General features: G+C 40.9%; 1 protein-coding gene across 7 annotated transcripts in view; it reads left to right on the top strand.

The window, feature by feature from the left end:
- Positions 1 to 25732, top strand: part of STARD13 (StAR related lipid transfer domain containing 13) — a 288035-nt gene that overhangs the window by 237876 nt on the left and 24427 nt on the right. For all 7 annotated transcript variants that reach the window (XM_040056756.2, XM_040056754.2, XM_040056753.2 and 4 more), the window contains 3 exons: positions 13028 to 13099; positions 15149 to 15230; positions 21916 to 21979. In XM_040056756.2, the coding sequence (XP_039912690.1) occupies positions 13028 to 13099; positions 15149 to 15230; positions 21916 to 21979 (218 nt within the window). The remainder of the gene's footprint in view (positions 1 to 13027; positions 13100 to 15148; positions 15231 to 21915; positions 21980 to 25732) is intronic.

Raw genomic sequence — 25732 nt, 5'->3', positions numbered from 1 at the left:
TCCAGCTTTATAGAGTGATAACTGCAAACATCTACCTTATCTAAACTCTTTCAGGCTATTTGATAAAAGAGCAGTTTATATCTTTCCTGCTTGTAGCTAAAAATAACAGGAAAGAAGTGTAGAGTGTTGTTAGTCCTGGGTGGTGTGCTAATTAGTACTTTGCTAACTCTGCTTCATTGCTGGCAAAGATAATTGTCAAGTAATTACGGGGTTCCGATGAATCTGGCTCCCATTTGCTCTGCAGTGTAAAGAGGATAAGAAAATGAGAAGTGACAGTACTATGGATACACAGTGTTACTTCTGCCACAGCAGAATTTCTTGTTATAGGAAGCAGTATTTTGTGCAATGGCTTATTAGATGGAAACAGACCTAGGTTAGCTGCAGAATGGAAAATCAGTATTTTTGCTACATTAAATGTGCTACTTGGAGGAGCACATAAAACCCCTATGGCCTTCTATTTAAAAATGTATGGAAAGGAAACTAAAGGCTTCAGCCAAAAGGCTAAAAATAATAACTATACCATCATAGCCAAGTTGTCTGTTCCTTCTTTCCTCCAATATGAATGAATAAATGATTATGGACAGCTATCATGTAAGAATTGTTTTAGCCTGTTTTCTGTGTGTTGCTCTGTAGCCATATGGATTACACCTTTCATTGTAAAGGGGAATGTACGAAAAAGCCTAATTATCTGTATGAAGAAAAAGCATGGAAGTTTGTTAGTTCACATATCCAAAGTATTTGAGTTCACTGGTAAAACCATTGGGTGTGTATCATCCCTTTGGTTGTTCAAAAAACATTTAGATGTGTATGTGCTGGAGTGCACAAAAAATGTCTACAGCCACCAGATAGTGGAAGACAGGACTGGGTAAATCATAATGCAGTGTGCTTGAGGACATAAATGACAGTGAAATACTTCGAACATCTTTGACAGTCTGCACCCTACCCGTTCAGAAATTTAAAAACCCTTAAAATTCTGGCCTTGGATATTGAAAGTTATCTGTATTTGCCCAGTAAAATTAAATAAAATTTCCGTCACATGATGGATGTTGGAAACTGAACAGCTGTCTGAGCAGTAGCGCCACTGCTCTCTGAAAAAGAACCTTAATTTGACTTTCCCACGTTAATACTGTTTACATGTTGGAGAAAAGTGTTTGAAAGGCACTTTTATAAAATTGGGTGCTTTTGGGAAAACAGAGTGAGGAAAGATGTTCTTTTTTTAGTAGGTGAGTAATTATTTCCTTTAATCTCTTTGTTTTTTCTCATGACTCTACAAAGATCAGTACACAGCCATGTAATTAGTGGCTCTGGACTAGATCATGCTGAAACACACACTGGTGTGACTCCACTGTTCTTACAGCACTGCATAGTCAAAGCGGAGGGTAAAAATTAGTTCACAGTAGCATCTTTTTCTGTAAGCATATGTTATTTCTTTCATCACTGAAAAAATTTTAAAAATTAGTGGAACCATCAAACAATGGAGGTCATCTGGCCCAACCCCTGCTCATGGCAGAGCCAGCTTGTCCTATCACATCTGGCACTGACACAGGATCAATCCAGCTCCAAAAAGGAAGGTAGACCAAGTTCAGAATGTCCAATAAGAGAAAATAATGATTTGTGCTAAGTATTAATGTACTGATTTTTCATTTCTTCATAGAGTCATAAAAGACATCATGGTAGCTTTCCTTAGTAATGTTCTTACAGAAAATAGCAACTGGAATAAAGCATTAAACAGATATGGGTGCTTGATCCTCTCAGAAATAATCATAATAAAATGGTAGCTATCCACAAATAAAGTTAACCTTCATTTTATAAATGATTTTTCACTACAGTCTCGAGGCAGGATGAAATGTTAATAATGTTGATATACTTCAATGGCAACAGTAGTGGTATGGTTGTGAATCAGAAAAAGACATCTGGGTTTGTAGGTACATGTCTTGCCTGTACTTTCAGGATAATGTCAGGAGCCTCCTGCTCCTGGATTTTAAGCAGATGACAGTTTTTTACAAACTGTGTGAATAAGTCACCATCTGCTGTTTGTGGTTCTTCTTTTTTGGTAGAAATACACAGGATGTCTTTCTCCATAGGCCGTTGCATGAAAAGAGGTAATAAGGAAACACTTTCTGGGGTCTAAAGACAGATCTGCTTGTAGTGTTAATGAGCTGATAACAGCAGATAACACTGCTAACACCAGGTTAGAGCTCAGCACTTCACATTCCATTCACTCTGCACAAGACATGGATTTGGACCTCACTTTTTTATATTTGAACCCTGCTCTATGTGCCATGTTTTATCAATGTTCCTTGTGCTACAAATTACTCATATCACACAGAACTGTAAAAGGAAGTGTTTTAATCTTAATTTATGATAAACAAGAACTGTGAAGTCTTTTTTATTAGTACATCAAAGTATTATCTCCAAGGGGAGTTACTTTCATATTAATGTTCAGTGTTTAATATAAATTCACAGCATGAAGACCACCTTGGATGGGTAGAGTTTCTCTGATGTATATCTGATTGCCCATGTGTAATTTGAACATCTACAGAACATGAAGGGCATAATCAAGGAATAATTAATATGTTGATAAGGAATTACATTTTGTTCTACTTATCTGCATAATTCAGGGAGAAAGTTTATGATGACAACATCTATCTTTTGGGGTATTGTTTACATTTTCACTCAAATTATAACATGAAGCATTCTCCTGCATTCCATAGTGCCTTTCATCTGCCGAGCTCCAATTACTGTCTGACCAATTAACTTCAGCACCCCACACATGAAAACCACGGTGGATATTGTGGAAAACCTAAGCAAAGCATTGAAGTCTGAAACTTGACCTCCAGTTTAGGATACTGAGCTTGAAAACCCTGACTTCCAGAGACATTAAATCTTGGTATTTAATTGGAGTTACAAATGCACGTGAGAGTCAAAACTAATGGTCAGATCAGCACTACATCCTCTTGGGACCCCTCTGAATGTCAGGGCACTCCAGAGACATCTTGTATGCTGATTGAGTTCAGGCTGTCTGGAAGTCTCCCCAAGCCTTGCAAGAGATGACATTTTCAAAACCTTGCAAGGACAGAGGGTAACTGCAAGCTACATGTAGTGGTGTCCATCTGCTGCATCCAAATTCAAACCAGATCTGAGGGGCAGAGTACCAGATAAAACACCTTGGCACTTTATGTGCAGTGAAGAAACATCTTGTGTACAGATTGAAGAATTTACTGCTCTAGTGATTAAAGTATTAGAAATCTAATAAAAAAGTTGCTCCAGCTACAAAGATAATAACACTTATAATTCCAAGTATAAAGTTATGGCAAGTTTCCAGTAGTGGCACAGTTGGAATTGATACATATGTACTTCCTATTAGCTGTTCCTCTCCTTGATGTTATTCTTGCCCTTTCTGTGACTTTCTGGGTTCAAAAATCAATACTGCTAGTTTTCCTCAAATGAAAAGAGGTGTAGAGGAGCTTACAGCAAGTATTCACCTGAAATTCTTCACTAAAGAAAGTGTGATGTTGCTGATGGACATATCTTCCTCCTTACTGTTGGGTCAGTCCAGGGTTATTTTTACACACTTCTTGAAATAGTCACTGAATGGTTGAGGTAGTAAGGCACAACTGGAGGTCATCTTGTCCAACCCAATTGCTCAAGTAAGGCCACCTATAGCAAGCTGTGTCCAGCTGGCTTTTGAATATCTCCAAGGAAGAAGCCTCCACCAGTTCCCTGAGGAACATGTATCAGAACTTGGTTACCCTTACAGGAAAAAAGTGTTTCATGATGTACGGAGCCTTCTGTGTGTCAGTGTGTGCCCATTGCCTGTCACTGGGCACCACTGAGAACATACTGACTCTGCCCTTCTTTCATCCTCCCTTCAGATACTCAGATGAGATCCCACTGAGGCTTCTCTTCCCCAGGCTGAACAGTTGCAGCTCTCTCAGCCTTTTTGCATCTCTCAGATGCTCCAGGCCCTTAATCGTCTTCGTAGCCCTGTGCTGGACTCACTCCAGTAAATCTGTATTTTCATTTTACTGGGGAATCCACAACTGGAGCCAGCACACCAGATGTGGCCTTACCAATGGTGAGGAGAGGGGAAGAATCACCTCCCTTCGCCTGCTGCCATCCCTCCTAGTGCAGCTCAGCACGTTGTCTGCCTTCCTTGGCAGAAGGGCACAACTGCTTCGTGTTCTGTTGGTGTCCAAGGCACCCAGGTTTTTTTCTGCAAAGCTGCTTTGTAGTCTTTGGGCTCTTCACTCTTCAACAATAGTGATTCAGTAGAAAGTAAATGACAAGACTATATAACAGAAATATATAGCATGAATAGGTACATATAGCTGCTCTTTCACTGACTACATATTAATAATGTCTGTAGGTATTGGACTAGCAATAGTACGTTGCAAAAATCACTTTATAACATATCCAGGGAGCAAGGAGTTTTCTAAATACCAGCTAGACTCAACATTTCCCTTTTCAATGTGAGCTCAGCAGCTATTCCTGTCTTCAGGCCACTCTTCAGTCCGTAATGCATGGCAGTTTAGATGCTGCTTAGATCCCTTAGCTTGGGAACCCAAAGGCAAAAACTTGTAAAAGAAGAGCTTGTTTTCAAAATTTGTCCCATAGTGACTCTAGGAGTCACCAGAAGTTTTGAAATAGATTCCAAGGGATGGGATTTTTACCTGTTCTCTACCTATTTGATAGTGTTTCTTCCACATTAAAAATAGTATATACTTTATATTAGAGTCCTTAAAGATTCATATTTTTCAGACCTTTATCCAGACACATTTTTCAGTGGACATACAGTGTTTGTATATAGGAGCTCTGTTAATTCTCAAGTCAGCAGTTCTCAGCTTTTGAATGACAAGCCAAATAGGTGGGATGGGCAGTGGGGTACTGAAGAATGGATGGGTGGCAATCTGTCCTCCAAGTATATACAAAGCCAAGACATCTTGGGGACTGTCAGAAGGCAAGAAAAAAGAATATAAATCCTAATGGGGAAGGAGGAGGATGTGAAGGGAACCAAGTTCTTAATCACTTTTGTCCATTAGGAATACCAGAGTGGTTTTCTCAAGACTAAAGGGAGAAGAGCCTGATGTCCTTGTCAGCTCCCAATATATATATATAATGCAAATTTATTCTATCTCATAAATCCTGTTAGTGGTTTCAGCTGGATGAAGTATTCTCCTTGTTTCTTGTCATAAACTGCTGCAGCATTCTTTTGTGCAGCTGCTGCATTTCATCCTAACACAGCTGCATTTCACTCAGGGATGAAGCGATCCCTATATATAACTTTCACTTCAGTTTTTATAGCCATTTAAAGTGCCTCAAGATGAGATGTGGGTTGCAAGCTTTTGTTTTATTAGTGTCATCACAAAGTGCTGCATTGTACAAATCAATTGTAAGCTAAGAAGAAAAGTGGCTTCAAAGTGATACTTGAAGATAGAGAGATTTTTTTGGTTAGGGGGATTTAAAATCCTGTTTCAGAAATTTGAAAGGAAGATGACAAAAAATGGGAAACAAACTAGCTTGGAGTAAGGTTGTACAAACTGAGTGGGTATGTGAGACAGTGGGTAGCAAAGATGTCAGAGAAATGAATGACAGAAAGTTAGTTTTAAGTGACTTCAGAGTGGAAGATATGGAAAAGAAAGGAGAAAATGAAACTAGCAGTAAATAGAAATTATGATGATGATAAGGAGCAACCAGAAATCTCAGGAGTACACTCAAAGGAAAATCTGAATCTCTTGTTTTTATCACATTACTGGATCATATAACATGGATGGGATTTTCAGCAAATGTTTAAACCACTTGGTGTCCAAATCTCATTGCATTCTTAAGTTTAGATGCCTGATTGTGCTATACATCCTGTTACCAGAAGGAGTTCCTTGAAAGTCTTTATAATGGGAGAATTCCCCAGGGAGCTGATTTTATGCTAGACTTTCAGAAACAGCGATGGCTGCCTGGTAGAGTGGCTAGTGGCTCTGAAGTGGGAGTCCCTCAGGACATTTCCTACCCCTAAGGTCTTTATTGTGTCCCTGCATGCCTGTGGCCTTGGTGTGCTGGCTGCTTCGGTGGCCCCTGCAAGTCACCTCTCGGCTTAAAGAGTGTGTGAAGTGTAGCACATTGCACAAAAGTCTCTCCTGCACTGCAGACTCTGATTCCCCTGTTGCTGTTGCCCAGCCACCTTGTTATTTACATGAGGGAACTCATTGTGTTGTACACTAGCTTTGATGATAACTAGATGAAAAAAATACTAACGCAGACACTGTTCCCAGACCTGTAAAGTTTTGTGCTTGATGAACGTGCTATAAATCTCAGATCTACCAGTTTTACCAGTATCCCATTAATCTGGGAAAGCAATTCAGCATAATCTATTCACCCAAGGGGGATGTATCTTCCTAACTCCTTGCTGGAATAACACACCTCTTTTTTTCTGGGGAAATGCAGCCTTGCTGAAGATAAAAAGTTGATGAGAAGTTCCCAGCTGGCTGTGCAGAATTTGGTTGCAGTAGAGGGTAAAACAATTGTTGCAGTCATTGAAATAAACATTTTATACAGTCCCAGACTATGTCTGAGTAAGAGAAGTGTCAGTAGCTCAGAAGGAAAAGCTGTATAAGCTGATTGTCTAAGCAGAAAGAAGCCTTTTCATAACACTGTCTTTAGCTTGGTTTCATTTATTCCATTCTGGAGAATTCTTTTCCAAACATGTTGGTAGCAGTGGGTACTCAGATGAGGTTCCAGCTCCTGCTCTTCTCCTGATACCAGTGTCCTGTGGCAATATCAGTTCATATTGTCTTCCTTCTTTTTTATTCCTTCTTTTTTATTCATCTCCCTGCTCTTGTGCCGTGTGCAGAGTGAATAGTAGTTCCAATTTCCCATTTTTGTATTACCCCTGATTTTGTACCCTTTTAGCATAACCCTTCCTTATTCATCTGCTCTCCAAGGTAAACAGTCACACTCTTTTAATCTCTCAGCATACAAGATTTGTTTTTTTTCAAGTCCATAAATAATCAGACTTCTCACTTTCAACCTCTCTAAGAAGTCAGAGCATGAATGGACATCATTTGTCTGTTATTCACTGAAGGTAAAGAATTACACATAAAGAAACTACTCATGAAAGATCTTTTTCTATTGACATTTAAATTATATTCAGCCACAGTAGTTTAAAAGGTCCATATTTTACGGTAATATTACTAGTATCACAATATTCCATGAAAGGTTTAGGGCTACTAAAATAACACTTTGACAGTTTTATTTGTTCCTTCCTTGCAAAACATAACCTTGTCTCTAATACTAATTATATGGCATGATATAAAATAACTCCAATGAAATTCCACTTTTGAAAACCTTATTATCAGGATTTATTGACAAGTATGCACCATAGTGCAGTAAAACATATAAATTCATTGTATGCTTATGGTTTATTTTATTTATTATATGTTTGTACTATAAATGGTAATTTTATGGCTGCATGGTACAACTGCTGTTGCATTATTATTGGAATTATTCTGGAAAAGTCCTACGGAGTGGATGGGAATGGGGGAAATCATTAGACCTCTACCTAAAATCATGAGAGGTTACTGAAAATTGTATCTGTCTTTATTAAATTGCATGGGGATTTTTCCTTAGGGAATATGACAAGTGTTTAATTTTTCCGTGCTCTACACCAACGGCTTGCACTAGTGAAGTGAGATGACAATACAGTAATTAAGGTATCAACCTCCTCCTTGCAAGCTGTAGATCACAGAATCATAAAGTCATGGAATGGCTTTGGTTGGAAGGGACCCTAAGGCTACAACCCCCTGCAGTGGTCAGGGACACCTTTCAGGAGACCAGGCTGCTCACATGTGAGCTCTTGTACTGCTGTGAATTTCCGATGTGAGTTGAAAAGTCATCTTTCCTTGTATTTACAAATATATTCCTGTTCTTTCCAATTTAGCACCCTTACACCCTACTGTAATCTAATTTCTGAGCTCTGAAGTAGCTTTGCAAATGCCACTCAGTGGAAACCTATCAGCCTTTAGTGTTACATTGTACCTGAGGGATGGTAGAATGATGCATTTAAGTATCAGAAATTCGCAATTTGGATTGTCCAGACTAGATTTCTAAGGATAACTGAGGAGTGACATAACCCTATTTTTATGGCCAGATGAGTGTCAGGCATCTAATTGCCATCAACCTTATCTCTAACCTGCTTATGTATTTCTGAAATACTTTAAATCCCCATCCATAAAATAGTAAGAGTAACATAGATAAGTATCCTAAAGACTATGAGATATAGGGTCAGGAGAGTAATGGCAGCCATTGCAGTACCTCAGACTGAGCTGCAAGAAGAAGCTGAAACATGATAGAGCTGTTCTCATACAGCTTCAGCCTGAACTTAACTTTTCTAAAGAACCCATCTTCCCTCATTAGCGCTCTTCTGGGAAGACATCAGAGGGGTGACATTGTTTGTTGGTGACTTGACAGGTTTATGGGACACAAGGGATGTACCAGCACCTGTGAGACAAGGCTGTCTCAGTGTCTACAGCGGCCTGGAGCATGCCTCAGGTCTAAGACACCATCAGTGTTTCCTCCCCAGGAGCATTCTCTGGTTTACCTTTCATGGAGGTCCGCAGCAATTCCTGAGAGTAAAAGGCATTTTAGAAGCCTGGGTTAAGCTGAGCCTCCAAACTGACCCTAGAATGCCAGGTAGATTTTGCTCTGGAATATGCAGAACAAAGTCGTCCCAACAGTTTTCCTCCTCTTGCAGGTAAGAGTAAGACAAGGACTAAAGTTGATGTAAACTTTGGTTAGTAACCACTTGCTCACTGATGTGGCTCCGCAGTAAAATGCAGTTTTTTCCAATTAATTGATTAATCATTTTCTCTAACATTCCCAGATATTTTATCTGAATCTCGTAAATTAGATTTAAGTGGTGAGCAATACAGGGGGAATGCTAAAGTGAACATTGACAGTGATTTGTTACAGAAGCTGAACAGCAAAGGTTATCACATAAAGTTGACATAAACACAATCGATGGGGTAATTATGTACCTTATTTATTCTAGCTGCTAAATCTTTCACTGCATCGTGCAAAGGGACATCTGCATTTTAAATAAAAATGTAGTTTTTAAAAAAAGGAAAAACACCAAAACAGAAGACAGAAGAGACATGGACAATGGCAGAAAGGCAGAAATAAGATGAAATACTGATACCTAGACAGGAAAAGGGAAAGGACTGTAGTAACTAGGTCTTAGCATTGATATGTGTAGATGGTGATAAGATTCCAAGCCAGAAATGAATTTATTTACATGAGTTTCTCTTGACAGAGCTTTGCTCCAAACAACATTTTAGATAGTTCTCCTGTGCTCCTTCATGTGAGGGAAGGACTGTTCCAATGGTCTGACTTTCTTGGGCTTGTTAAAATGCATCTAACGTCAATTAAACAGAGCCCTTAGAGGATTTGAGTCAGTTTGCTAATCCAACAGCAGACCATTCTCACTTTTGGAGGGCTAGTTTTCTACCAGCTTAGGGGGTTGAGCTGGGTCTCTGAAGGGTTAGCCAGGAGCTGGTGTGGCACAAAGGGAAGCAGGAGAAGCAGCCAGTTGGCATTGGATAGGCAGGGCAAGGATGTCCCCTTTGGTGGCAGCTGGCTGCTAGGCTGTTTGTCTGGTGCTGGGCAGAAACAAAGCAGTTTGTGAAGAATCAGAGAAAGTGTTGGAAGAGCAGGAGAGATGGCAAAGAACTGTCTCAATTTCAGCCCCAGAACAGTCAGAGCCATCCACCTGCTTTGTGGGACACAAGCTCAAACTTGTCTAATACTAGAGATGGACTCAAAGCCAAGACCCAACTGTGCTCTGAATACTTGTCACATTTCCTGAGTGAACCTCTCTCTTCATTTTGCTCTGAATTATATTTCACGAGTACAAAAAAATGAAATGGAAAAGGGAAATTTGTTTTCTTCCAAGCTTCAGCTAGAAACTGAAAAACATCTCCTTAGAGTTCAAGTTCTGTGAGACAACCTGATAGTTGTTAGTATTTGGGACTGAATTATTATCTAGCCTTAATAATTAATGATTGTTGTTAACTGCTGCCCAAGGAGGAGGAAAGCAGTAGGCAAATTATCCCGATTTTTTTTTCCAGCCGCAGAGCAGAACAGTAGTGCATAAGAACAAACCCCCCATCAGGTGTGCTGGGGCCACCAGACTTTTTGGTTCTGCCAAGGGAGGTGCTGCTTATGGGTCAGTGGTGCCTCACGTGCTTCTGATAGGAACTGGAGGAACTGTGCCTCCTGCCAGCCTTGAGCCATGTCCTCTCTGAAATCACTCTTCTCACCATGACAGCCCTTCTCCATGCTGTTGACGAACTGCCTTGGTGCCACCTGTGAACATATGTAGGTTTCCAAGTCCTTCAGTGTTGCACGAAGGCAGTGCATCTGCTGCAGGCAGGATCAAACCCCTGCATTAGACTGGACATGGGAACAGAACTGCCGGAAGTATTTTACCGCCCTTCATTGACACCTCCACTGAGGTCTTTTTGGTGCTGCACATCTCTTCCCAAAGAAGCCGTCACTAGCCTTTCACTACGAAGTAAGAAAAAGCAAATATTAGGGTACGGGCACAAAAAGAGAAGGTTAAACTTAGCATGTCAAATTATTGTTCAAATATCGCAGTATGCAGTAATAAAAGCATATATATTGCATTCCCAACTATAACTTGGATTACATGCCCAGGGCAAAGTAGTAGAAATCACTTTTGATGTCTGCTGAGATTGCAAAACAATCCTTCGTTGTGCCTTTTCACCTAAACTGTAGGAGGGACCAAGAGAGGAATGACTGGAACAGGTGCATGAGCAAAGTCATGTTTTGGGCTGTGCCAGCAGCCTGGCGCACTTCTCCTGCTGTCCTCTGAATAAGACCAGAGAGAGAGATGTGGGAGAGAACTGGGAGCTGATACATGTTTTGAGACTCAGTATCCTGGGAGCTTAGCAAATCTTACTCAAGGCTGAGGTAGTCGTTCAGAAAACAAGAATACTCCCCAGAAATGCCTTTGTGGAGCATATAAAGTCAAAGTTTTGAAGGCAGAAGTTAATCAGTCAGTGATATTTAATGGAATACAGTGTGTTTCCAAAAACCTCACCAAAAAGAAGTAACCAAAAACACCACAGAAAACTACAAACCGCAGAATAAGAATGAGATCTACTTTCTTAGTTATTCTCTATAATTACTCACCCATTGCAACCTGAGATTTTTTAGATCTCGTTTGGTCTGCAGGAATATTTCTCAGCAAGCTCCTCTGAGCAGCCAACTGCAAAAAAACCTGAAATATGATAAGCGTATAAGAGCATTAAATGGTAGCATTCTCCATCACCCACAGCCTCTGTCAGTTGTGTTTCCAGGCCAGATGAAGCTAGAATGTACGTACAGCTGTTCTGAGTTGTAAAATACATTTTGAAATGGGATTGATTTGTCTGTGTTTCATGAGATTGAATTAAGCAAAAGAAAAAAATGTATAAAGACTTGTCTTTTTTCCAAGCATTTAATAGAAATAGTCTAACTGGAACATAATAGAGATGTGCTTTCAGCACACAGATGTGCTGTAGTGAGAGCCACGTTTTATGTAAGCTACTTATTCTTTTGTGCAGTGTCAAGAACTGAATGTACTTTCATACTCCACTTTTTGGCCTTGACATGAACTAATGTCAAAGCAAATGAAGACCTGGTGGTAAATCCTTTTCAGCACTGCTAATGAATGTGACCATTGTGGAGCTGTTCCTGGCTGTCTAATCGTCTTTGGGAAATAGAGCTTTTGATACACAGAGCTTATATTCTGTATTTTGATTTCTGCTACAAAATTTGCTGGTGTGATTCATTATTTAGGGGATCAGAAAGGTGTGCAGGTCACACACTGCAGAGTATATTCAAAGCAGATTTTATTGTGAGCTTCAGTGGGTAAAGTCATTAAGGGTATGATGAGTGATCTGAACGAAATTACATGGGCAAAAGTTCACGCCAGCATCTCTTACCTATAAAAATGCACTTTAGCAGAAAACTGATTTACAACTGGAATTTTTTTCACATGCAAGGCAAAATATGCAGAAGAGCAACTAAGCCTGATCATCTTCTTCCAATTCCATTGTTTGCTTTATAGTTAGGGTTTTGTACTATGGCCATCTAGATTTCACAACCACAAATGTGCCAAAGCCCTTGACTGGTTCATTCAGGTTGATTAATAAGCAACGTAAAACATCTACTTTCTTCAACACCTGCACGCATTGTTTCTTCGTGTTTTACAAATGTAAGCGATACAGATACGTGCTTTGACTTTGATCCTGTATACCAAAACTGTTCAAGTGGTAGATCCTGATCTAGGTTTGGACCAAAGCAAAGAGATGTTTCCCAGGTTTCCCCTGAAACCCACAGAGGGTGGGTTGTGTGGATGAGCCTCTGTTTTTAGTTGTTCCTCCAACTGGTCTGGGAGCAGCTGCGCATGCCGGCAGTGCAGGTGCGGGGCAGAGCTGGACCCAGCACACTGCTTTCCAGAATATGAGCCCATGGAGCTTGGTAAAAATAGAGGTGCCCCTGCAATTGTCCCTTCAGTATCATGACACCTGCACTGGGGTTTTCCTGGCACAGCTTTCCATGGATTTCACATGGCATCTGCCCCACAAGAAATGTCAGAACAGGAAAGAACACAGTGCCTGCTCCCTACCCCATTTTCACCCTGCTCCATCTTCACCTCTTACCAGCAACTTACCTTTGTGGGAGGGTAGATGACAGAGCCACAGACCTGGTTGAGCAAATTCTGCTGCAAGGAGATGGTTAACGCTTCATCCCAGCCACCAAGTGGTTTTGTGCACCCCAAGGTCCTGTGGAGACAGGCAGATTTCTTACAGGGACTCTCTTCTGATGCTATAAACTGTGACTCAGGGTGATGACAGTACTTTAGCAGCAAATAGATCCTACTAAATTTCTTTTGTTTTTCTTTGTAATTTAAAGAACTTCTAATTCAAAATAACAAAGTGTGGACTTTTTTCTCTTTCTTTTTTTTGCCCAGAAATCGAAGCAAAGGAAGCGTGTGACTGGTTACGTGCAGCTGGATTTCCCCAATATGCTCAGTTCTACGAGGGTAAGTAGGTCTTTCTCCTCTTTGTGAGATTCTGAAAGTGCACTGGGCCCTTGCCAGGAGTGCTTGCAGTCAGCCAACTCCACATTTGACTGAGTTATGGCCATGGCTGGATGCTTCACAAAGCTTCAGCTGCTGGAGTCATACCAGTGCATAAAGAAAAGTAAGATTCTCACCCTCATGGCCATGGGAAGTTAAAAAAAAAAACAAAACAGAGGGACATAGCTTGTGTAAACCTCGAATGTTAACAAAAGCAACTACAAAATATCTAAAAAATGAGTCTATTTTCTAAAAACTTTCTGAACTGTGCCTGAAATAAGATTAAAACACTTGAAGTTAGTGAAAATTTCAATTGTGCCGAAAGTAAGACTGAAAAACTCTGCAGAGTTGCCAAAAGTGAATAATCTGAGTTGCACTTCACATTTACAAAGTAAGAAAAGCTGATAGTTCAGTGCTGACTCGGTGCAAATGGTGATGTCCCCTTCCTATGTGTAAAGTTCATGCCCAGGGCAGCAGTATCCCTGAGGGCAGGGTGAGTGGCTGCACTGCTGCTGTGTTCAGCAGTCTGGGGACTGGAGCTGGGATTTTCTCACTCTCCCCAGGCTCAACACTGAGAGGGGAACTGCGGCTGAGCCTCGTTTTCCCCAAAATGCGTGTTCTCCCTGCCAGAGACACAGAGCCAGCTCAGGCCCACTCGGGATCATCAGCCAAAAGGCAGCTCCGCCAAACACCTCTGGACACCTTCCAGGGTCAGCATGAGTCTGGAGGCAGCACAGATCCACGCATGGAATGAGGGCCAGGGAGCCTCATGGGTCAGAGCCAAGTCTGCAGGGAGTCAGCTCAGATGCCATCCCTCCCCTCCTGTGGGGCTGAGGATGGCAGGGAGTGGGATGCTGAGGACACCCCCATGGCCACCTGAGGTCCATCAGGGCTCAAGTGCTGGGTGCTGTTGGGCTGCTCGGGTGCCTGGGGACAGGAGCACCGTGCAGAAATGCTCAGGTGGCTCCACAGGAGGCAGGCAGACTCTGTTAAATCCAGCAAGGAACTAAGACTAATAAGCCTGCCAGACCAAAACTGACACAAATGTGTATCTTCCACAGTCCCTGGGTTGCCAGTAGTGCTTTTGTGTCTGCCTTGTATTCAGAGTATGTCTGATGCTGACTCCACCAGAGAAAGGAGTGCCTGCTGCCTGCTTAGCTCAAAGGGATGTTCTCTCCCAAAAAACAACCTGTGCTGGGCTCCAACAGCTCCTGTGCAGTCAATATGTGCTTTAGGCAGCCTATGTCTGCGCTTTTCAGGTGCTTTTCACAGGCATCTATTATGTCAGTGTTGAGCAGCAGTGTCTGAAAATGCTGGCTGAAGTTCCTCTATCCCAACGTCCTGCTGAGGTACCTAAGCATGGCAGAACAGTCTGGAGAGCAGCCACAGCACTGGAACCCGTCCCACTGTTACAGAGCTGTGTCACTTTTCACTACAAATGTCAGCTTCCAGCATACTATACTTTTTAGCTAATATTGGGGATTATAATTCGGTTGGGGTTTTTTTATTTTTTTTTCTGTCTGTTATTTGAGTAACCCTCTGTCTGAAATCATTGTTATTTGGATCTGTTGTAAAAAAAATAAAAGCACAGAACATTTCTGGGGCTTGGGCAAAACCTGTCTAGCAAATAATTCATTAAGTCACTGTAATGAGAAAGGAAAACCTTGTTGCTCATGTAGATAAAGTAAGTGTAGTGGTAATTTCCTGATCTCATCTATTTGTGCAAGGTGCTAAAATTAACAGCTAACAGTTTAGTATTTTTTAAAGCCAAAATGAAATAATTTTGCTGTCGCTCTAATGCACTGGGTGTTCAGCTATACCTTAAACACACACACACACAAAAAAAAAAAAAAAAAAAGTGCTGCTAGATACAGCTGGGAGGGAACCAGAGCTGAGTGAAATTGGTCATACTAGGTTCCAGTGAGCAAGCACATTCAAAGCAATTTAGATATAGACAATGTATTTTCATCTGAGTAGCAAGCAGTCATCTTAATTTTGTGCCTCATTTTACAGACTCCCAGTTTCCCATTGACATTGCTGCAGTAAAGAAAGATCATGATTTTCTTGACAAGGACCTTGTAGAACCTCTTTGCAGGTAAATAACACTCAAAGTTTCTTTTCTGATGATTTAAAAGCATGAGCTGATTTTTAGCTGTTGGCATAGCAGCAGTAGACATTGTGCTTGTCCAGGTGCATGAAGTGATGAGATTTATAAAGCCACCCTTTCCAAGTTAATTTCTCTTACAGAAGGTGCTGCAGTAGGAGACACACTACACTCACAAAAAGCATCACATGATTTGAGAAGACCCAAATCTATTGTATTTGAAACAGATGCCTTTTAAGAACTAGCAGTAGTGCAAGCAAACCCTGAATAAATGAGAGTCACATTTGAGTTGCACATTAATAACTCTTATGTCTAAGTCCAGCAAAAAAAAGATGAAACTTCATTGCAGAGAATTCAGCAAGCCCTTTTCTCTGGCAGCAGGCACGTTTTCCATGCTGCTGTGATTCTCTTGGTACTCTCGTTTGGCACCAGTAACAGAAGTGGGACCAGACCCAGTACTACAGACCCCCGAGTACTGCAGATGCTACAACTGATCAGTGCTTTGCCCCTCTCAGCAGTCCTGTCTTTGCTGTTTATCTTGTTTTTTGTACTCTGTGATACTGTACTGCATTGCTCAAGTCCTTTCCCCCAGGACTCAAGACACAGCAATTCTGCGGCAGTTTTGCAAAACCACATTGCAGAGACATTGTTCTCCTCTTCTTTCCCCTGTTCTCAGCTCAAGCTGGGTTCTGCTCCTCTCCTCTTCAAGTCAGGACAAAGGAGGGTCTGGCCCTTAACCAAGCAGGCTTCATTACACGTTATGGAAACTTTCACAACACCAACATCAATATAATTGGACAAGACTGTACTTCCCCTTCTGCAACTGTGGCTAAAGTCAGCAGAGGTGGCTTTAGGAGATGCTGTTCCACATCATGCTGTGCGTTGCAAGGATTAATGAGTTTGTGGTAGAGGAATGCACAGAAGGCTTCTGAGAATCATCAAAAATAGGTCTGGAAGAGACTTAATCTAGTTCACCTCTCCATCCCAGGCTATGCCCCACTTCCTGGCAGATCCAGGTAGTTTCTGGGCATAGCTGTCAGATTGCTTTCCCAAAACTCCCCTACTGCAAGTGAGACCTGTTGCTTCTCATGCTGTCTATTATGGCTATGGGGAACAGAATATTCTCTTTCACTGTGTCATAGCCTTTGTGTCTGAAGATAAATCAGTAGGAAAGACTTGGATTCTCCAGTGATCTCTCTCACAGATGCCTGAGAACAGAATTAACTGCAGGCTTGAACCACTGCTGTTCTATGCTGCTTGCTGAGAGATTGCTATGCCCACACCTGAGAAACCTTCTTCCCATACATATATACATCCCCCTGTTTCAGTCTGGCATGATGGAAGACATACTTTGATGCAGTTTGGGAACTGGAAAGTGATAAAGATAGGAGATTGAGATCTCTTCCCCTCTGCCCTTTACCACAAAGATAAAAGGACCATTAAAAAATGCAAGAATTATGTCTGTTCCTGCCCCTTTCTTGTGAAAGAAAACAGTGAGATATAGTCATTTCATAGCTCTGTGACTCTCCCTAATCATTCTTCTCTGGAATTATAGGCAATGGTGTTGCTATAGGTGTGGTCACCAGGCATCCAACACCTACACAGCTAAAAATGGGAACCATCTCTTGCTCCTCCAGCCTCTCTGTTGATTCTCAGTTACACCTACAATTACACTACGTTGATATATTTATGAGGATTATTTTGCAAGCTGAGAAGCTAAAGACTTGGTTGGGTTGGGGATTTTTTCTCTTTTATTAAAATATGAGGGTTTGGAAAAATAAATTAGCAGCTGGATGGATGCACTCATGGGAAAAAAATGCTTTACATTAGCCTAAATTAAGGGACAATGATGAGACCTATAGAAAAAAAGCATAGACACAGATATTTTCACTCTTTAATGATAAATGAGTTTATGACTCTCTAACAACTTTTTCTGTAATTATTTTATTCAGGAGACAACACCTGTTTACTTGAATTTTTGTTGGGAGTTTTTAAACAGCTTAGATCTCAAAAATATTGAGATCTAAGCTGTTTAAAATATTCCCCTCATAACAGCAGAAATACAAGCATTATGTACAGGTTATATTTTCAGAATGAAGATATTTAATTCAATGTAATTCAGCAGCTTCAAACCCCTTGCTGAAAACGAGCCGTAAAAAGCCATTGTATCAAATACCAGGATTCAGATTCGTCAGAAACAATGAACGGTGTCTACTGCTGCCCCAGTACCAGCTTTGTTACTCTAGGAGCTATCAAATCAGCATCTTCCAAGTTCTCCAGCACAATGGAAATCCTCACAGCTCAGCTGACTTCATTTTTCTGCCCTTCCTTCGCTCTGCTATGATGTTACTGCAAGGTGCATGCCAGTGTACCACATGAGAGCTGCAGGCTGTGATGCACTTTAAGGAAAGAGAAGGTTAAAAAAGGCTGGTTATTATTTCTGTGTGCACAGATTCCCAGGTTGGCGGTCAAACTTCTATTCTTCAAGCATTCAAAGCTGCCCTTAAAAGCTATGAATGACCAAGTCATCACACTGACTAATAGTGCATTCAGCACATAGTGCTGAACAGAACGGGCTTCTCACTTTTTTTTGGAAGATAATTTTAAAGCTGAAATGCCAGCATGGATAATCAGTTTGAGCAGTTTTAGCTCTGAATAGTAATAACATAAACACTGAATTTCTCTGCTCTTGTGGGTTGAAATCAGACCCTCGATCTCATTTTATAATCCGTTTTCTTCTGGCATTGAAGTGTACTAGACAACCTGAGGCACAAATGAGGAGAAAGCTTTTTTTAAGGCAGCTGGTAGTATTTTAGTCAGAAAGTCTAAGACTCCCTGTTGTAGAAGATTTTTCAGTGACCTTTTTGAGATATGCTAACTTTCCTGCTGTTTACAGTATAATTCAAAAATTTGGCAGAGTAAAAACCAAATTTGAGGCCTTTGGGTTAGAGGCGTATCTATCAAGACATTCCACTCAGATTTTATTGAGCAATGAACAATAGAGAATTGCCAGGCAATCTGCAGGCAAATGCTGTCAGCCTGCCAAAACAATAATTGAGCATGAAAATTTTATAGCGGTGTCGCTTCCAAAATAGCAGCAACCAGCTCTGCTCTGGGAACTTTTGTGGCTGCTGTGATAAGAGGGTGAGAAGGAGAAGCCAAGCCACATTGTACTTTTTGTATTCACGTAAATAAAGTGACTAAGAACATGAAGAACAAGTATATAACAGTGTGATACGCAGTTCCCTAAACCAAGCTCTTAAAATTTGAGCTGTGCCAAGCAGTCAGCAATGTTTTTTTCCATAGTTGTTGTCTCTCAGACAGCTTGTAAGCAAAGTGAAGGTTGCTGTATGGGATGGGACATGCTCCTGCCAGAGTTCTGAAATGCTGACTGTACAGGCAGTAGCATCTGCAGAGTTATCTTGCTCTAGGTGCTGTTGGGGGATAAGCGTGGCCCTCCACAGGCAGGACAGGAAGCCCTGCTCTGGAGGCAGTAGAATGGCTCCCACTGACTTCCAGGAGAGATTACTCATCTCATGTGAGCCTGCAGCCTACCAGGGAAAGTGACAGGACTGGAAAACCGTGTATTATCCTCATGCACAAAACTGGTGGAGCAGGGACATGCCAGTGCCAGCCTTGCACACCAGCTCTGATGGTGCTGGGAGGACTCTGATTCAGTGCTGATACCTCAGCAAAGCCCAGCATCAGCAGCTTGATGTCCTGTTCCCAAAGTTGACAGCACCAGAAGAAGCCAGGCAGGGACATGTGTACGCAGCACCTAAATTTGGCTAGGAGTAACAATAAAGCAAAGAAATAGTGCAGTAGTTCCCTCAGAGAGGCATTTACAGAACCACATAGTGTGTTTTCCTGGTAAAAATCCATAAGAGAGGGCATTTGCAAATCTGCTGATGTGGGAGACGCTGTGCTGTCCATGCTTGTCCTCTCCATGACGCCTCTCCTTCATGACTGGCCTGTGGCCCTGGCAAACTGCTTGAAAGCAGCTGCAGAACAGGTCCAGGGATTCTCCTGGAACTCCAACTTACTTCAGAGCTGTCTCTCTATTACTTGGATTGCTTTTAAAGCAGGACAACAGATCCCCAACAAGGTTTTCCAGCTGACCTGAGCCTGCACAGCTACAAGCGTGAATTTATTTGTAAATGCCACTCAGTGCAGTAAAGGATGCAAAAGTTGGAGATTGCCTGCTTCTGAAGAACTTCTCTCATAAGAGTTAACAATTACAGCACTTGGTTTGGGATTCAGAGCCCTAAGGGCTGGTGTCTATGGCCATCTTAAATCTCCTCAGATATCCCAGACTTCTCCATGTGTTGTCTGGACCAAGGTACCTGCAGCAGCTGAAGGCCAGGCTTGATATTCCAGGGAATCTAAAATAGCACCAGAAGCATCTGTTTGGGTACCTGAATATCTCTGCTGGCCTTTTAAGAATTATTTCAAAGTGTTAAACCACCTGTGATGCTCTGGAGAAGAAATGTTAACATTATAAACAGGCATTCTTTTCCCATGTTTTTAAGCAGTGGCATAGAAGTGCATTGCTCCTCTCACTTTAGCTGAGACATTGGTGACAGCCTTCGTAGCCAGAAACTTCTGGGTTTTTTTTCTTTTCAAAAGATTTGCTGAGGAGTTGGCTGTCAGTCATCTGACGACTTTAAACTGACGAGAAAAGCTTTCTGCCACCTCTGGCACATCAACAAGGTGAAAGAAGCTGAAACAGACTGACTTTGATTTGAGCTGTTGATACCAAACTCACAAATATGATCATTAGTTCTCAAATTTCACTGGCACATCTTTCCACAGCTGTGGAAGAGCCCCCAGAAACATGCCAGTGTTTTGTAGAGGGGTGAATTTAAAACCTGGGGTTGAACTCCCTGGCACCTAGAAAAATGTAGCTTTGGTTTTGGTGGAGCAAGTGTGGAAATGTAGCTACAGGCTTTTCCCTTCAGCACAGGCCAGCTGACAAAGAGGTTCAGGGACTCCAGCATTAGCCAATAGAGGAAGCTGTCCCCAAAGATTGAAAGCTGTGCTGGAGTCCTTTGAAAATGCGTCTGTTCCTCTGTATACTTGGAATTGATATTGATACACACATTTAAACGTTTTGTTCTCAAAAGAAACACTGAACATTATTCAGCCCCAGGGCCCCAAGAAAATGCCACTCTGGGTTGAGAAATTCTATGTTTGGGCAAAAGAGGAGTTTTGCAATAATAAATGTAATCTTAGAAGAAGATTTGTGGGCAGAAGGCTGCAGATATAGCTATACAACCACAAACCCTGGAATTTATTTCAACATTGCTATCATGCATGCAGGGTGTGCTTGTGCATACATTATACCCAAATTAATACCATGAGCACGGGACTTTTCTGATGCAGCATAACAGATTTATTGGCTTGAGTTAGGGAGGAATATTTGATCTACAAATGAGCAGGTGATATTTTGAGAGGAGATTTTTTTAAGGAAGATCCACATTTGGCGCATCGGTTATTTTTTAGTGGTGGCAATTTGGAAGGTATTCTAATATTAGAAGTTCTGCAGAGAAATGTGCTAATGCCATAATCTTCCTGTGTTGCGTGAGAGATTATATTATTACATTATATTAGCTATTTTTCACACATGCATTTCATGTTATCACATGCATTTCAAATGTTAAGTTCTGGCAGTTGAAGACCTCTTCCTGAGACCCAAAATCAACAGAGACAGGTCTTGCTATAAAGACACGGGAGATGCAGGCAGCCAGCAGAGGAATGCTGTGGATATGTGGCTCTCTCACTCTGCCTCCCTTTATTTTGAAGTTCAGTCCTAGATACGGAAAATTTTCAAAGTCAAACATATTTAACTTTGAGCCTCTGCTTTTAGAAGTTGGATGGTTTCACGGATCAGGATCTTTAAGTATAAATAAAACCAAATCAATTATCATTACCACAGTAGGTTCTCTATTGAAAGAGCATGTTTACTTGTCCTCTGGCTGTCCCTGCACATCGACACACACACACATACACGGATTGTTATTTCAAGTGACTGTCATCACAGGATAGCCTTGGATTTAAGGAGCAGAAGCCTTACAGAGGCTCTGGTAACATCAGTATGAACATGGTCAAAAATAGCTAAAAATATTTATTTTAAAATGTTAGATTTTTTTACATGTTGGATGTGTTAACCTGTGTTATCCACAGATAGGAGAAAAGAAATGACTGGCTTTGGAGAAACTTTTAAGCAAGGAGTTTTTTATATCAACTTTTTTAAAGGAGTTGCCAACTCGCAGAAGCGAGGAATGCAGCTGGTTTTTTGTTTGGTCTTTCACCAGTCCCTTGAAATCCCCATTTTAGACCAATTATGTTACGATCCTGAATTAGGCAACTCACCTCCTCCTTTTGTCACTTCCCCAGCTATCACAGGTGTTTGTTTATAGTTGTTTCCTGAGCTTAGTATGGAAATGTCTATGAAATAAAAAGCAGTCTATCAAACCTGGCTATCAAGTAAAGGGAAACTAAGGGTCCCTTTTCATGCAGTGGTCATACAGCTGGAATAGATGACCTGTATCCTTTCTGCATCTGTTATATGCAGTTGGCACCCTACAGTAAGATAAGAGGAAATGTTTTGAACTTGCAAAAAATCATGCCCTTTAGTCAGAGGCTGCTAATCTTTTGAATTTGCTTTGCCCTGTAGACGACTGAACACACTGAACAAGTGCGCCTCAATGAAACTCGATGTGAACTTCCAAAGAAAAAAGGTAAGGGAAGTTCATTAAATATACCCTGGCTTTTGTCATAAGACCACCCCAATTTAGTCTTTAATTCAGTAATGTTTTAAAAGTTTAAAAGTTTAAAAGTTAAGTTTATTTTGTTAATTTACTTTGAACATGCATGTCAGCATTATCTGGTGCATGATAATGTGAATTGCTGAATCTTGAAATTATAAATAGAATAGAAACTGTGAGTAAATGCTAAGTGTGTTAGAAGGGCTCACACAGTACTTAAACTCTACATGTGTGCAATTAAAGTTAGTGGGTAAAAAGACAGTAAAGCTTCATTAGTCTGTCTTGTTTGTCAGTGCCATATGAGTACACAGTGGAAAATCCTGCTCAGAAAAAATGGAAGCTGCTCAGATGAAAATAACAGCTTTTCTTTGTTTCTTGTACTGACTTCTTCCCAGTTAAGAATATGAAAATAAACTCTGTCATCCTCACAAGCTCCTGTGTAACTTGGGAATTCTCTGAGCATAAAGGGATTCAGTGAGGGCTGCAGAAACAGCCCGTTGACTTTGAGAGTTTTGTAACATGTCCAGCATTAACTGTTGAATGTTTGGTTTTCTGGTCACAAATTCCCCAAAGTCCTTGAATGTTGTACAGTAGTAGGTGCCAGCTCTGAGAAATCTTGGTTTCTGTTTTTCCTTCCTAGAGTGTTTGTCTAATGCTTTTTAAAAACTGCCTCAGAGAACTGCATTTTTGATGTCTTTGCAAATTCAGTCTCATCATACTCTATTCAGTGTTTGAAGGAACCTGAACAGAAGATGGTTTTAAAGTCCAGATACCCTGCTTTGGTACATGTCTGCTTGTTTCTCTGTGTACTAACCTCTTTAGTTTCTATTTTGTCCATTTCCTAGAGCTGTAGGGACTTCTTTTCGCTGCATCAGGGTTTTTTCTTGTCTTGGGTTTTATGTTGCATTAAAAATGGAGGAATTTTTTTTGTTATGTTTGTTTTTCATTGATTTTTTGCTGCCACTGTTCTGAGTGGACTGAAGCAGATGACCAATTATTTGTGGTGGAAGAGGCATGGCCCTACTTGGTACACTTTCAAGGGGACAGAAGCTAGTTGCGTCCATACCTGCACAAGGCCACAGAGAAGTTGAGCACAGAAGAATGTAGACAAAGAGGAGTTGGAGGAGATTTTAGTCCACAGATACAGAGCAACTGAAAGTAGAAGAGAATGTGGGTGAGAGAAGAAGAGGGAGGAGAGCCGCTGACAGGAGGAAATGTAAATGCAAGTGTAAAAGCCAGAAACTGGGTCTGAACCTGATCACCAAACTAAATAAATCTTTTGCCGTAGATACTGCCTTTCCTAATAGTCTCTATGGTGATCTGAGCAATGAAATGCAAAATCAGCCTGCTTTGGAGCTTCAACATAACAGGTATGCACAGGACTAGCACAGCTGCTTGAGTGATTCACCAAAATATGGCCAAGCAAGCTGCCAGGCAAGGTTCCTGTGAAAGCCAGCACAGCATGAGTGTTCCCCACTGCCCACTCTCCCACCCAGATCATTCCCACTGTGGACTGCTGTCTTCCCTTGCCTTCATCAAGATGCAAACAGAAATCCTCATGTATGTGTTGCAAATATGTCCGTAAGCGATTTGGACAGACAGAGATTAGCCTTTGGATTAACTGCCTTCTGCAGCTGTCGATTTATGAGAATTCCTGCCCCCAGCTGGAAAAATGTGGCAGAATTCCACCGCAAATAAATCCCCTATTTGCCTTTTGTTAGCATCCCTCTGTATTTCAGGCAAGTACACCCTCAGTCAAAAAGCTGTACTATTTTAAATCAGCTGTGACAAATCTGAGAATCAAAACCTCCTTCTCTTTGGCAAATGTTACCAGTCACTCCTCAAGAAACTTGCCCCTTCTCATCTTCCCAAACATAATGGTATTAACTGGACTTTTGAATATGCTCCAAAGCCATGCACTAGATTTCACCCCCGCTCAGTAGAAATATACAGTCACTGCTCCAAAATGTCTGCTCTGCCTGTGTCAGATGAATCATTGCTTTCAGACCTTCTCTTGATCCGCTGTCCCCCTAGCTGGTGACATGTGGGTGGGCTAAGTGGTCTCAATTTTTTTTTATTTTTGGACAGTTTCGTTTGTCAGGACACTGAGATATCTGACAAGAACAGTGGGTCATTCAGGATGTTCGTGGCTTCCAGAATTTCTACTGATTTCATCAAAAGAAAAACACAGTATGTCATAGGACTCACAGTGCAGCTAAATTTGTAGTGAGTCACCATGGCAGTATTTCAGCATCCAGATATTTCATTTCATATTTGCCTGTTTTGCTTGTGATGAAACATGAGTATGTTTTTTATCAATTAAAAAGGACCCAAAACTAAGCCTTTATTTAACTGAGCTGAAAATTTTGACACTGAAAAGCCTCTGTATTTTCTGAGTGACTCTTGGGCAGAATGTAATCCTGTCTTTGCTCTGGTTAGAGGGAAAACTTGTTTACTACCAGTATCCATTTCTGTTCATCTCTGCTTTGTTAAAACAAAAACAAAAAACACCACTCAAACAAATAAACAAAACAAAAACAAAAAACCCACAAACTTTTGATTTTAAGTATATTTACCACTGAATTTATTTTTATTTCTGTCTTCTGCTCTGTGCTCTCTTATTGGTGTTTTTTTGCAATGTCTCTACCACTTTGGCTATTTTAATTGATTCCAGCTTGTAGAAAATACAGGCTAAATCCTGTCAGCTCATACAGTAATGTCAGCACAGCTACAGGGATTTGTGTCAGCCAAGAATCTTCTTTAAGGTCCCTTTGGCATATTGCAGTGTAGAACAAATTTTAAAAATATGTTTATCCTATTGGCTGGTGCCACCAACGCTTCAGCAGTGGTATGCTTTGTAGATATAATTACCACTGCTAAATATTTAAAAGTACATACCCTTGCGGTTTTTAAAATATCCACTTTGTGGCACTACTAAGACCACAATAAATGGATTTTTAAGTTCCTGAGGCTTGTGCAGTCCTTTGGTCCATATATGCATACAGCAAGCTGTGGAGTTAAAACAAAGGTAGAGCTGTCTGATATGTCATTTCTTCCCTGCAGACAAAATGGCCAAAGCAGTATTAGCCTTTTCTAGCCCCTTCCCTCATACTTCACTAGATGCTTATTTTTTTCTCTCTAACAAGCCACAGAATGGGGATCTCCATTCATTCCTGTAAACTCACAGGAGCACCTCAACATTAACAAAAGAAAGAGGAATGCCTAAACCCAAAATTTCACAGCTATATTTTATTTTATGGTTTGGACATAATCTAAAACATCTGGCTGACTTGAAGTGATAAACTGGCAAAAGTTTATGGCATCTGTGAGACCTGGCACGCTACTGATCCCAATCTCCAGCTTTTGAGGTTTCAAATTATTTAAGGTTTTGGGCGCTCTTGTAAAATTTGGTTTACATTTTTCAATTAGACAGGCCAGCAAAGATCTAGTCAGAGATTGGAGATAACTTTACCATCGAAACTTCATATAAAAATACTTCTAATAATTGACTTTTAAAATGAGAATTTTTCCAGTCCCAAAATAGTCATTCTGGTTTAGCACCTCATTTTAGTCTGACAGCCTGTCATATTTTACTGCCTTCATACTGTTTCCAAGAATGTGAAGAGCTTTTTGGATGTCGTGTAGGTGAAGTTAGTTTGTTCTGCTTTAAAACAAATGCGCAAGAATAATGCGGTGTTGGGCCAGTTCAAAGTCAGGAAAAGGGTA

This window comes from Hirundo rustica, chromosome 2 (assembly GCF_015227805.2).
Source record: "Hirundo rustica isolate bHirRus1 chromosome 2, bHirRus1.pri.v3, whole genome shotgun sequence".
Lineage (NCBI taxonomy): Eukaryota > Metazoa > Chordata > Aves > Passeriformes > Hirundinidae > Hirundo > Hirundo rustica.
The sequence above is the reverse complement of the archived record's forward strand: the minus strand, read 5'-3'. Positions and strand labels throughout refer to the sequence as shown.